At 37.1% G+C, this 15,404-nt stretch overlaps 1 protein-coding gene across 1 annotated transcript; it reads left to right on the top strand.

The window, feature by feature from the left end:
• Positions 1-273: 273 nt before the first annotated feature.
• LOC111505599 (uncharacterized) lies at positions 274-13,011 on the top strand. Its single transcript, XM_023160434.2, has 4 exons — positions 274-379; positions 6,708-6,773; positions 6,918-7,181; positions 12,785-13,011. The coding sequence occupies exons 1-4, from the start codon at positions 304-306 to the stop codon at positions 12,847-12,849; spliced, it is 471 nt and encodes a 156-aa protein (XP_023016202.1). The 5' UTR covers positions 274-303; the 3' UTR covers positions 12,850-13,011.
• The last annotated feature ends 2,393 nt before the right edge of the window (positions 13,012-15,404 follow it).

The following is a 15,404-nucleotide window of genomic DNA, read 5'->3' as shown; positions in this document are numbered from 1 at the left end:
TATGGTGTGGTATTTTAGGCGACAGAATAATTTGATCGTTTTTCTGCAGTAATACTATCAATGCTGAACGACCATTCCAATGACTATTATTCCAGAAGTTATTTTGTTGTCCTGATCTGAAATAATATTTCTTTTCTATTAGCTCATGACATATTGCAGTGATCACTATTTTGTACTCAATCACCTGTCCTTTATTAAAATGGGATCATTAAAAATATTGATAACGAATATTCCCCTATTTATCGAAGGTATAAAAGGTTGGTTCCAAATTTGTATCTCTTTTGTAATGAAGTATTAACAAAAATGACAGTATTGGCATTCCTTATTTTGATTGGGATACAATTTTCCCAAGCGGTACCTTCAAAACAGTCTATTCGATGTAAGTAGGACTTTCTAAGATCATTTCAGTAATGTTACCTTTTCTGATTGAATTATTAGTTGATCAAGGATATGAGGTCATCTGATAATTGATAATAATAACCATAATAAGTTCAATTTATTAGAAAAGAATATATTGATGGATGTAGCCGTTAACTAGGTGGTAGGAAATCATTATGAAGAAAAGAGAATTGGAACTTTCTGTTTTTTTACCACTTTCATAAAAGTGATAAAAAACATAGAAAGTTCTAATTCTCTTTTCTTCATTCATTATCAGTCTCTTGGTGACAATATAAACCATGTATAAAAACAAAGCAATTGCTTTAAACTGCAAATAAACATACATTCCACAAAGCCGAGGCTATCTGTGGTACTAATTTTGCGTACTTCTAATATTTTGACATTATTTTGAAGGAGTGGACAAAAATGGAAAAATAATAGTTCCACCAGATCGTCAGTGATCATTGTATAACTAACATTATACAACCAAATTATTATATTTGACAATACAAAATAACTTTTTTGGACTAGCTGTATGTGCATACATATTTTTTGTCCTGAAAAGTCTCGGGCCTGAAACATAGATGGCGCTGTGTCTCATTGCATTCACAACTTTTTCAGTTGATCCTAACTTTCAAAAGAAAGCTGCTGTGTTAAGAGTGACACAGAGCTTTTGGAATCCTTTGAACCTAGAAGTGACGAGCTTTGGCGAGTCACTCGCAGGCTTAAGGGGAAGAAGACTGCTCTCTCACCCATTCACAGAGACCGCGGAGTGTGCTACTCCCCCGCCGACAAAGCGTTAGCCTTTGCTGACTCGATGGAACGTCAGTTTCAGCTCAACTTTGACGACGACATCGACCGCGATATGCTGTTGGAAGACCGGGTTCATCGATTCCTCAGGGAAGATGACGACGACGACATCCGTCCAGCTTCTGAAGGGATACATCAGGGCCGCAAAGGCTAAGAAAGCACCGGGGGTCGACTCAATAATTAACAAGTTGTTGAAGAGACTCCCGGACAATTGCGTTGAATGCTTACTGAACATCATAAATAGTTCGTTGGCCCTCAGACACTTCCCCAGAAGGTGGGAGCATGCGATCGTCGTCATGATCCCAAAACAGGGTCAGAACCCGCTGTTCCCACAGAACTATTGCCCGATCAGTCTACTCTCTTTGGCGGCTAAGCTGGCTGAAAGAGTTGTTCTTCAAAGGCTCAGCGAAGACATTGGGGACCAAAATGTTCTGCCTGATGAGCAATTTGGCTTCAGGAGAGATCACTCCACTGAGTGAGTTACAGGCTCTAAGGCTGGTCGAAAACACCATCAAGAGCTTAACTCAAACAAAAAAGTACACATTGTGCTACTTGACATCTCGAAGGCCTTCGACTGTGTTTGGCACGAAGGCACAAATTAAACGCGTTTGACCTGCCTCGGAGCCTCGTCCGGTGGATCGGGTCTTTCCTGAAAGACAGGACATTTCAGCTTAGAGTAGAGGGATCTCTGTCTGATAACAGAGAGATCCTTGCTGGAGTGCCACAGGGGGCCGTGCTCTCTCCAACGTTGTACTCACTTTACATCAGTGACCTTCCGAGGCCCGAGCGTGTGAAGATATCTCTGTACGCCGATGATACGGCTCTCCTCTCATCTTCCATGGGTGGAGAGCTCGGCGTCGTCTACATGCAACGGGGATTGGACGTCCTCGAGCGCTGGTACCTTGATTGGAAGATCCGAGTGAACCCGGAAAAGACTCAGGCAATAACCATGGGAAAACTGAAATCTTCTCCGGTCAGAAAATTGAGAATCTCTGGAAGGTAGATTGACTGGCAAGCGAGGGTAAAGTACCTCGGCCTTCTAATAGACCGTAGGCTCACTTGGAACCCGCACATAACGAGCGTCAAATCAAAGATCGAGGATCGGATAGTACGTCTGTACCCTATGATCAACAGAAAATCTAAAATGAGTCTCAAAAACAAGATTACCATCTATAATACGATGTTCAAGCCTGTCATTATGTATGCTTCAGGCGTCTGGGTACAAGCGGCGAAATATAATATCTCCATTCTGGAGGTATTGCAAAACAAGTTGAAGAGGATGATTTTGAATGCTCCTTGGTTCGAGCGGAATGAAGCCATCCGCAGAGATTTGCAGCTGCCTTCCATTTGGCAGTCCATTCAGTCGAGAAATCAGAAAGTTTTCGATGGTGTAGAAACTCATGAAATACCATTAGTCAGGGAAGTTATGGGTTATACTGTAGACGACCCCTCCCGATAAAGAAGGCCCCGACACTGTCAAATGAGGCCCCTATATCTTCCGTTGAAAGATGAACAACTTTTTCATCCAACTCACCCCAGCCAGGCAGGGGTACACCGTGAAGGGCGGTACTGATGTCTGAGGACATTCATGCCGCCATACCATCCACACTCACCATCAGTTATGACCTGTTTGTCCTTCTGGCAAACATCAGTCCAAAGGGTAAGGGAGCCAGGCTCCAACCTGTCTGAAATCAAGACGACGTGCAGGCAAGAGTGACACTAATTTTGTTGTTTTCAAAACAATGGATCAAAAACAATTCAGTGTTTCAATTTCACACTGCTTCTTGGTGGGAAACAACACCGTTCAAGTGAAGCAATAGTTCGAAAAGTGTTACAAGGACTCGTCTCCATAAAAAAAAACGATTAAACGTTGGTTTGCCGATTTCAAACGTGGTCGTAGAGACACCGATGAGGTAGCACGCAGTGGAAGTGGACGTCCAAATTCATTTATTTATTCATTTATTTCTTTATTTATTTCATACACTATTCTACAGGATGAACCCAATCACAGAATAGGGAGTAACAGTGGCATTTACAAATATGTACTTACATAATATAATTTGTGAATCTATATTGAAAAAAATTAAAACAGAACTGTCAGTTAGCTAAGAAATGTCATTTGATTTGTATAATCTGGCAGTTAAATATATCTAGGACATGACTAACAGAATTACAGGTATCGCACATTGTATAAATTGGAGATTTTTTTATTATATTTGTACACGGAGTGTTGAGATAAAATGTGACACTATTCCTAGATGACCGTCTAGGAACCCAAAAATTCAACATATGTAACAATTGAGAGCAGGTGATGATATTGTTTATGACCTTGAATGAAAAAAGAAATGAATAATATTTACGACTCACCTCGAGACTACAAAAATTGTGAGTTACAATCAATTCATAATAGGGTATTCCTACAGTAGGATACGTGCCTTTAAATTTAAAAAACATATATTATAGGAAGACCCTCTGTAGGGCTTCTAGTTGATTTATATGAACCTGATAGTAGGGACTCCACACGACAGATGCATATTCCGGCCTAGATCGAACAAAAGTGAAATAAAGTAATTTCAATGTTAAAGCTTTTTCGAAGTCTTTTGTATTTCGAACTAAGAATCCATACATGTGATAAGCTACTGTAAAAGTAGTGTCAATATGTTTATTGAAAGAGAGGGATGAATCAAAAGTAACACCTAGATCAGCGAGTGTGTCAGGACGCTCCAGAACTTGATTGTTTATGACGTACCTGTGTGAATTCAAGTTCGTTTTCAGTGAGTAAGACATTACATTACATTTGGATATGTAGCAACGCGATTAAAATTCAGAACGAGACGTTCGCAATCATTGTAACATATTATATTGTGACTGAGTTTCCAGTCATACAAAAGGAAATTGACATCAATCTCAGCTCCGATATCATTACTGAACATATTGAACACTAGGGGTCCTAGATTTGATCCTTGTGGTACATATATTCGATAGACTTGAGGCCATTGAGTTGGACGTACTGCTTACGGTTGTAAAAATACGATTTGAAGAGGGTAATTAATTCATTGGATAACCCAAAAGTCGAAAGCTTGTTGAGCAGGATACTACGGTCAAGTCTGTCGAACGCTTTCGAAAAATATGTGTAGATGACATCATATACTAATGATCCACTGTTTGGAACCTTTGGTGTAGTAATGAATATTACTGGAGTTTTTTCCCAACAACAGATCGTTATTTTTAACACCTCGACACGTGTTTCGATCACTAAGTGACCATCTTCAAAGAGGAAGATTAAAACAAGAAACTAATGCGAAGCTAACCCTATTTATGCTATATAGGTATCCCATACAGGTATACCAACCTGAATTAATTTTATAATTTTGCCTTATCTATTATTTCACAATATATGTTTATATAAAACAATTTTCAGCTATATAAAAAAATAATTTCACAATATTGCCTATCTAAACTTATTTTTGCAATGTGTCCTTATGTATTAATCAGTAAACCCAACAACATTATTTTATTTTAACAAGCTATGTAGTATGCTCTTTGGTATTGCTCCGTCATCGTTATTCATAATATTATTGTGTTTACTTATTTCTACACTCTCATAGGCATCTAGTTGCCTGTTGTTGTTAACTTGTCTAATCTTAATGAACTGAAGTCTATGGAATGGTTTTGTTGCAAAATATAATGGGCGACTGCTGATTTTTCATATTTTAAGTGTGCTATGTGTTCCTTATATCTTACTTCAATAGATTTTTTTGTCTGTCCATAATATTTTGCATTGCAGTCCTTACATTCAATTTCGTAAATTCCAGACTTTTCCGAATTCTCGACTTTGTCTTTTGGACTTCCCAAAAGGCTCTGTAGTGTATGACTTGTTTTGAAAACCACCTTCATACCTAATTCCTTGAAAATCTTTCCAAAGTTCCTCGTATTTTGGTGGTATGAAACTGAGATGTATTTCTCTTGGTTTTTATCCTTTCTGAAAGTCGATATTTCGTTCATCTTTAACGTAAACTTCTTTTTTCTTATTATGTCATCTACAATACCCCTTGAGAAACCGTTAGTGGCTGCTATTTCCTGTATCGTACGTCTTTCTTTTTTGAACCTACCATATGTTAGAGGGAAAATCAAAAGACGATGCACTAAAAAATTCAACCCAGTACGTTTATGCTGTCCACAGTGATGTGAACTGTCAGGAATATACTTGTTCGTGATTGTTTCTTTTCTAAATATATCGTATTCTAACCCTCCATATTGGCTCCTTATTACCAAAACGTCAAGAAATGTAAGTTGTCCTTTTTTTTCCATCTCATACATGAATTTTATTGATGAAATTCTATTATTTGAAAAGGAAACAAAGTCCTCAATATTCTATTTTTTGTTATCGAATATCGCGAAATTATCATCCACATACCTCAGTCATATCCTAGGAAAATACTTTGACTTTTCTTTGGTTTCCATTTCGAATCTGCTCATGAAAAGGTTTGCCAGGAAGGAGGACAAGGGGTTTTCCATGGCCGTTCCTTCCTGTTTTTCATAAAAGCAACCTTCTACCTAGAACCGATTTTGGTTCATACAGAAATTAGTGAAAGAAACGAATTCCTCAATTCCGTTATTTCTGAAATAATTTTTCTTTAGTAATTCCCTGAGGTATTGCAAGGTCTGTAGAATTGGGACGCTAGGAAATAAGGAACTAACATCAAAAGAAACCAAAATCTCACCTTCTTGCAGAACGATGTTTTTGTATGTTGTATGAACTCTAAAGAGTTTTTTATCCTGAAACCTGGTTCCGCAATAGACAAGCCTTCAAATTCCTTAGTGAGCCACTTTGCTATTTTTGAAATTAATTGTATATAGCTTATAATATTTCAATTATTAGATTCACCTTACTATTACGTAAGGACACATTGTAAAATGTATGTAAGACTAGTAGATAAGGCAATATGTGAAATAAATTTTATATAGCTTATTATAATATTTTAATTATTAGATTCACCTGACTATTACATAAGGACACATTGAAAAAATTAATTAAGGACAAGTAGATAAGGCAAATTGTGAAATCAATTTAAGACCATCAAGAACAGGTATCTATGGTATAAATAGGGATAGCTTTGTAAGTATGATTAGTTTGATCTTCCTCTTGAAGATGATCACATGGTGATCGAAACACGTGTCGAGGTATCGAAATAACGGTTTGGTGTTGAGAAAAAACTCTAGTAATATTCATTACTACACCAAAGGTTCCAAACAGCGCATCACAAGTATCGAATACAACTATTATACTCAGGTTAATTGTGAGAAAACATAAAAAATCATACACTCTCGTATTCAGAATCAATATCGTAGACAATAATACTACCCAATCATCTAGAGATTTTTATTAAGAGATTATGTGAAAATGCACTTTTAGGTTTTAGTACCACAACAGGCATCACTTGAGGTTTTCTCACAATATCATTAATTCAATACATTTATCCCAGGTTCGTATTGAGAAAATATTTCAATTCTTCCAGATGAAATAGAGAAGCCGGTTCTTGCAAAATGGGAAGTCGAAGTGAGAGAAAATTCTAGAGAGACAGGTAGGTACGATATACATTCAATATACAAAACCATAGTTCCATATTATTCTCAAAATACTTATATTTCTTCATAAATCTCACAACTTGGAAAAGAAGAAATCCTCCGTTGAACTATTCAATCTGCTATAACGAAATATTTTCCAGGAATACTGAACTTATTGCAAGTGATTATCGAACTTCTCACAAACATTGTAGGAATCATGACTGGTTCCTCAGATTTAGATGATCTAGTAACCGCTGTCCAGAACTTCTTCTTCTCTATAGAAAGAATGGCGAATTTTCGATGGATTGTGAATCAGATTCCTTTCTTTGGACAACTCTTTTCACCAATAGTGGACTCAATTGATTCAGTATTGCAGAATACTGACATGGTTGGGGGACTATTATCACAAATAATTGTGGGACCAGGTGAGTGGTTTATCAGAAATGAGACGTAACAATCGGGACTACTCTTTGGATTTACATCAAACGACAACTAATTTTTCTTCTCCTCAATGCACAGAAACCCATTGATTCTGTTTGTATCAAGTGGAAACGAGCTATGTTTTAGATATCAACAAGTTCATACAAGGCTCAGATGAAGATGAATATAGTAGATAAAAATAGGACCAACGGTCTATTTTCTGTTTCATATAAACAATACTATTTTTTTCTGATTGATTCGGCCGTTAATTGATGAAGATCCATAGTAATTTCAAAAACTACACCGCTTTTTCAAGCGATTTGTACATCAAATTATCCTTAGATTACTATTCATACACTACAGGTAACCATAATTGAGACTACCTCTGAGAAATTATCTGAACCTCTACATAACGTACCTGTTCAATTATGATTACCTAAAGCATATTGCCTCACATCTACATCAATAATAATTCTTTCTCGGTTTTTAAGAAAACAAGTTCAATAATGGTGATCTATTCAAATCTAGTTGGTCATTAATTAGAATGTTTGAATTTTTAAGTTTATTAATTTCCATTGCTTCCAAATGATTCAGTTTCAAACCTTCATTTTCTATGTGCAAAATTTGGAACTCTTCATCAAAGATGTGATTTTCTTCTGGAAGATGATTTGAATATGTTGAATTTGTTTTCTTGATTACATAGCTCGTATGATGATCCTGGATTCGATTCCTAAATGTCCTGCCAGTTTGACCAATATATATCTTAGGGCACGTTGCACACTTTAACTTGTATACTCCTGATTTCTCGAACTTGGATGTTTTGTCTTTATTATTTTCAACTAACTTTCCCAACGTATCACTTGTTCTGTAAGCAATTTTAATATCTCGATTCTTCAAAAATGAAGCCACTTTTTCTTACATTATACTGCCACCCAGCAGAATCGAAGGAAATGTGCTGCATTGCTGGAACATTTTCTGAAGATCAATAGATACCGAATGAATTTCTCAGTACTGTCTCTCCATGATCTTGATCTCCCTCAATATTTATGAAGATTTGTACGTTGACATTGCAACTTTGATCCGATCACTGTACTAAAGTAAAATACTCAGCAAGCAATCTGTTCAAAGTTTGCGTATTTGGAGATTGTTTTATATTTCTATATCCTGTTATCGTATCAATTTTGATGTCTATGAACTTGGAATATTGAAAGATGGAATTCTGTGTGGAGCACAGCGATCTGTGAATGGTCTCCGACTCAATACCTGCAATAGTAAACTACATTATGTAGGAGAAGGAAATACAAAGAACCAATAGTTGTTATACATACTTTGGGAAATGTTCCCAACACTCGTTGGACTACAGCAGGATTGACGTACCTTATCTAACAGAACTACTAGCAGGTCACTCTCGTCCAATACATAATTTGTGGAGACTTGGACTGTCCATACAGAGAGTCATTCAGAGTCATGGTTAAGTTGAAAAACACTCACGGGTGACACTTCGCCACTTCATCTTTGTCGAATACCTATTATTGTTATATCCTTACATATGTGTTCACATACCGGCAAGCCGGTATGATTTTAAAATTCGAGAGTAAAGAAGACATCATTTCACAAAGGACTCCAATAATCAGAACGACCATCTTGACAGAGTGATCTGGATAGAGTCTGCGGAGTTCGAAGAGAAAATCTCGATATTTTATCAGTTTTTCCTTCTCTTTTCTGACGATATTCGTCTCGCCAGGAGCTGAAAACTCAACGACAAATATCGTTTTGCTCTGGTGGTCGAGAAGAACCACATCAGGCTTATTAGCTTGTATGAGCCTGAGGGAGGGAATAGTTCCAATAAATTCGGCACTTCTCGTTCCCCACAACGGATTCAATATCCCCTGGAGCGTAGGGCAACACCGGTATCTCGTCAATACTGTAAGAGTGCCGTAGATGATAGTATAGCACTCTTAGGGCCGCGTTATGTCGATGGATATAGGCTGAGACCGCATATGCTGGACATGCTGATAGCAAGTGCATTAGGGTCTCGGGCGCCTCGCGGCAGGCCCTGTACCTTGTGTCAGGAACTCCTATACCCATCACGGCTTGGCTTTGATAAGCCAAGGTCTCCAATGTTATTGAAGAAGACCCCATGCATTGGCTTATCCTTGTGTTTCCGCAGAAGTAAGGTGATCTCTGCGGCTTTTATCTGAGTTTTTTTCTGAACAGGTTCCAACTCGGTGACAGAGTTGTGGTCACCTCGTTCAGTGTCGAAAACTATACCGAGTTCATCAGCTGCTCGGGCAGCTGCCCTGAAGAGAAATGCTCAAATTCCTGCTCTCTCATGGTCACGGATCATGCAGAGAATGGGATCCGAACTCCTGACGATTTTACAGGATGTATCCAGCACCATTCTGTCATGTAGACAGTCCAAACTCAAAAGTCCATGGCCTCCCTGTTGTCGGGGAAAGTACAACCATGGAACGGACGATTTGGGATACACACTCCTATTGAGATGCATCATTTTTCGGGTCTTTACGTCGAGTTGCTACAGCTCCTGCCGAGTCCACTTCACTACTCCAAACGCGTAGAGTAAGTTTGGGATGGCAAGCATATTTGTTGCAGCAACTTTGTTCTTCCCCGACAGTTCTGATGACCAGATCTGTCGAAGTTTGTACTGATACTTGCCGCGGAGAGAGTTTTTCACTGCTGTTACCTCTTGTGAGTGGCGTTGTTCCACCCCGAGGTAAGTATACGTCTCTCCGGCATCCAGATGGTGTAAGATGCTTCCATATACGAGCTGCACATCCTATTATTATTATTATTATACAGGTTCATTCGGTGTTTTAATTTTTTTATGTTGTTACACTGTCTTGAACGAATGTTCACGGTTTCAACTGTATAGCTCATTCAGTTTGTGTGAAGAAAATGTATGGGTATGAAGAAAATGAATGGGTACAGGGAAATGAAAGAAAGTGATAGGGATATGGCATATGAATAAGCGATTCTATCATGACTGCGGAACGTATGAAAGCAGGAAGAACGAGGAATAAAAGAGTAGCGATGATACAGAGAATGATTGAAGAGAGGAATGTGAGGGGAGCGCGAACTTGTTTGATCTAGAAGCGCGGCCATGAGAGCAGCAATCTCGGCAACAAGAAGGCTCACGAAGGGGCAACGGCAGGCATGGGTAAGCTCAACGTCACATGTGGGACATTGTGATAATGGGTAGTAAGAACGAAGAGGGAACGAGAATCAAAGAACGAATCAGGGCAGAATGGCAGAGGGAATGGGACACGGAAAAGACTGGGTGGCTGTTCTACAGATTATGTTGAAGAGTCGGGCATGAATCACTGAATCTGTCACGGTAAGGCCACCAGCTGCTCACGGGACAAGGTAACTTCCCGGGATGTCTTGCCAGGTTCAACCTGGGTTCGGGGTTTCCATGTTTCTGCGGCTACGCAGAGAATCTGATAGAAAGATGCATAGTTGAAGATAGGACTGGATGGCGTGAATGGGAGAAATATAAGGAGCGGGAAAATGAGATAACAGCGAGAAGAGAGAACGGGAGGAATAGCGAATGGATAAGGTTCGTTAACGAATGGGCAGAGAATGTGGTGAGAGATGAACGAGAAAAGTGAAGGGCAGGTTCTCAGCTTGGCGTCATGTTACTGGGGGATGGAAAATGATCTCCCCAATCATAGCATACATAGATTGTAGTGGCATCTCTCTGTTAACATATGTTAATAGTTTTAGAGTCATTTGTTAGAATTTATTTTCATTTTTGTTTATATTGATGGCATAATGTATTAGACTTAGGTTGGAGGCTTCTATCCCCGTTGGTTCGCCTTCTCATGTGGTCGACGTCACGCGTCGGTGGCACGTAGAGGGGGTGAGTTCAGTGGAGTGGGGGTTCCCTTGACAGTGGTGGCGGTACATAGAGGAAAGATGCTCGATTGTAAGGCTCTCAGCCGGGGAAATAGAGAGCGTTGGCACTTTTCATGTCCATACAAACAGTCATACATGTACATACGAAGTATGTTCAAAAACTAAAGAGAATGTTCAAATTTCGCGGACTACATACATTCGATGTTCACAGTTTCTGATGTATAGCTCATTCAGTTTGTGAGATTGGTATTGTAATTTCCTTAGAAACTTTATTTTTCAAGAAAATACCAAATTATACTTTTTGACGTCTATTGACCTTTTTTGACAATCAACAACAACAACTTTTTTTATAAACATATCTCATTCATAGCTAACTAAATGGAACAAAAAATATATACTGAATGATAAACAAATAAACAAAATATATAATCTGTAACAGGTATCAAAGTTAGAAGTATGACAAATTACGTCTTTGATCTAATGATAATATTTTGAATTCGTTTTTTAATCGAGATGTTCGTATTGAATTGTGATCAGGTCATTTATGATATTTTTTGAAGTAAAGATGTCGAAAAAATTCATTTTGAACCTTTTCGATTTCTTTTAAAGTAGTTTTGTTTTCTTTTGTCCAAATTATTCAAACAAACTCCAGTTCATGTCTAAATGGAGTATAGTAGAGTAATTTGATTGCATTTATATCATTAAATTCACGCGTTTGTCTCATTAAATATCCCAACATACGATTTGCAGATTTCCTTAACAACATTATACGCTTTGTGAAGGTATAAGTACTATTTTGAGTAACGCCTAAGACTTTCACCTCGGTTTTTACATCCAGGAACTCTCCATTCATATGATATTCAAATTTAATCACATCTTTCAAACGAGATATTCAACATTTTATTCATATTGAAAAATAACTTATTAGTGTTACTCCAATTCACAATGTTGTTAATGTCTTTTTGTAGTGATACGCAGTCTCTAACAGTTTGAATACATTGTTTAAAAATTTTGAGATCTGCGAAGAGCAGACAATGTGAATGATGTAGAACCGAAGGCTAATCATTAATGAATAATACGAATGGAAGAGGCCCTAGATTCCATCCCTGAGGAACACCGTACTAGGCATGGAATTTTCCCGAAGTGTTTCCATTATGATTAACAATAAAAAAATCTATTTCTCAAGTAATTTTAATCGATTCAAGACGATTCTTCACCAAACCAAATTTACAAATTTTTAACAGAAGCACATCACGATTTACTTGATCAAAGGCTTTAGGGAAGTCCGTGATTACTGTGTCCAATTGAGATTTATTTTCCAAAATTTCAAAAGTTTGATTGCTAAAAATAAATAAATTAGTATTCACTTACTCCTGGGTTATGAAGCCATGCTGTTAAGGTGGTATGTATTTATTAGCGAATTTATACAGCTTCGAATATACATATAATTTGTTCTAGTAACCTAGACGTAGCGCACATAATTGAGACACCTCTATAATTTTCAATTTCAATTTCATTCCCCGATTTAAATATAGGTATGGTAATAGATGTTTTCCAAAATTCAATATAATTATAGCGAAAGTGAAGACAAATATCTTTATTGAGAATTTACACATGTTCGCAGATAAATGCAAAATCAATAATCTAATGTGATGATTCATTCGATGAATGTATAAACCAATGTAACTTTGGAAACCAATGATTGTTGAATATATTTCAATATTTTTTTCAGATACCGGTGCCAGATTAGAACCAGAGCCTCAGACACCACCTCCAAAAAGAAACCTATTTGGGTGATCATGAATGTTGCTAACTGAGAACTCAGGAGTGGAATATATTCTATTAATTACTTAGTTTGATGAGCGATTTGTTTCAGAAGTCAAACTTTTTTCGTTAGTGAATTTGTTTGTACATTGAAAAATATGGAGAATGATTGTTTCAATACATTTCTTTTTTGTGTCATGTCTCTCATTGTACATTTTTAGTGTTTGGGGAATAAACTAAACTACCGAATGAAACAGTTGATGAAATAAATAGTTCTTCTGTCACACGTGTTAATGCTTCATATAACAATATTCAATTATTTTTATTGCTCAAAATTATTTATTGCTCAAAATTATTTATTGCTCAAAAAGTTGAAGATCTGCCTACAAACATACTCTGAGATTGATATTCCTTATATCTCACATGATTAGTGATTCAAACGTTTTTCATTTCTGTACACAGATATGGTCGAATATACAGCACGACTAACTATAATAGGTTTTATCAATCATCGCTTGAAAGCGACTGGAATAATGTAGTCAATTCTGAGCATTTCTATAAAACGTTAAAGCATCTCTTTGAAAATTTTTCCCAATCCAAAATATTAATATGAAAAAAAAAACTTTGGTTGACTAGAGCAGGGGTCTCCAAACTAGGGCCCGCGGGCCAAATCCGGCCCGCCAGTGTCATCAATCCGGCCCGCGACAGCCAATGATTTACTGTCATCAATCTGGTCCGCGACAGCCAATGATTACCTAATTGTTGTTCCTATTGTTGTGATAAGTTAAAGAAGAAAACAGAATGATAATTACTCGGTTTTATTTACTTGCAAGGTAAAACTTAACGACAGAAATGATGACAAAGAAAACTTAACCTAAATATCTAAGTTTAACCATATTAATAACTAACAAATAATTGAAATTAATCACAGTAAAACAAAAACACTAATGAGATTTATGTAATTGTGATTTTCCACCGACAATACTTTGTAGTTGTGGATCAATTTTACTCGTATCAATTATTAAAAGAGATTTAAGATGCTCATCGGGTAATTGAGATCTGTAAACATTATTTGTGTACTCATCTTGGAAAACGTTTTCTCACACAAGTAAGTAGTACCAAAAACAGAAAACAACCTACGAGCAAATTTTTGCAAATTATCAAATGGTTCCAGTGGAAGACTCTTATAAAATTCAAACAAAGATGAATTTTGATATTTGTTCTTAAGCATATCACTGCATCGTAAATTAATAATTTCCATTTGGACTTCCGGAGCCAGGGTTTCAATGTCAGAATCAAAAGGATTTTGATAAAGCTCAATTTCATTCGCAATAACATCAAAATCTGAAAAACGAGTATCAATATTTATCTTCGATTGCAGAATTGACGGGAAATTCAGTCTCTGTAGTGTGGCTGAATATTTCACATGTTTCAAAATGTGTGAAACATTTTTTACGTAATTGCGATTGAAATAGTATTATTTTCTGCCTGAACGATTTGATATTGGTGTATAAATCAGGGAGAAGCTGATTTTCTCCTTGCAATCTCAAATTCAGTTCATTCATATGATTTGTCAAATCGACATAGAAGGCTAACTTCCACATCCATTCACTATTTTCTAAATCGGCAAAAGGGCGCTGCTTCTCATTTAAAAAAAAATCGATCTCTGCTCGAAGTTCAAAAAAGCGCTTAAGGACTTTTCCGCAACCAAGCCAGCGTACGGCAGTATGATATGGTAAATCATTTTCTCCAATCTATTGAATAAACTCGCGGAATTGTCGGTGATTCAGCCCAGTGGATCTGATGAAGTTAACAACTGATATGACTGGTTTTAGAACTTCAGACATATCCAAACATTTTCCGCACAAGGACTGTTGATGAATGATACAATGTAAGACTAATGGTTTTGAACCACCATGTCAGCCTTTGACACAAGTGCAACCACTCCTTTATGTTTACCATACATATTTTTGCCTCCATCAGTTGTTATAGATTTCAAATTTCTCCATCGAAGGTTCTTTTTATTAATGGCATTTTCAACTCCCTTAAAAATATCTGCCCCAGTTGTCGTGCCGTGAATACTATCAATATCAAGAAGTTCTTTATACACTTCATAGCTTTTATCTACTCCGCAAATAAAAATCAACACCTGAGCAGTATCTGACACATCCGTTGACTCATCCAATGCTAGAGAAAACCACTCATGATGTCCATTTTTGTCAGACAGTTGAGATGATATATTTTCTGCGATGTCTTGCACCCTCCGAGCCACGGTATTTGCTGACAAACTGACACTTTTAAATAAATTCACATTTTTGCATTCTTTTATCATTTCTCCATCGGTTAATGGTTTGCCACGTTTTCCGATTTCAAGAGCCACACGAAAGCTGGCGCGAGTTGCAGACTCTCGTTCAGTATTCGCTTTGGTAAACAAAGATTGCTGCGATTTGAGTCCGCGTTTTAGAACTTCAAATTTTTTCGTCCGCAAACTTCCTGTATACTTGGAGTAACTTTGTAGATGTTTCGATGCATAGTGTCGTTTAATGTTATAGTCTTTGAGAACAGCTATGGTTTCATTACAAATGAAA

This window comes from Leptinotarsa decemlineata, unplaced genomic scaffold (genome assembly GCF_025532065.1).
Source record: "Leptinotarsa decemlineata unplaced genomic scaffold, Ldec_3_MD MMD2_tig00000505_RagTag_RagTag, whole genome shotgun sequence".
Lineage (NCBI taxonomy): Eukaryota > Metazoa > Arthropoda > Insecta > Coleoptera > Chrysomelidae > Leptinotarsa > Leptinotarsa decemlineata.
This window is presented reverse-complemented; position numbering and strand designations above follow the sequence as displayed.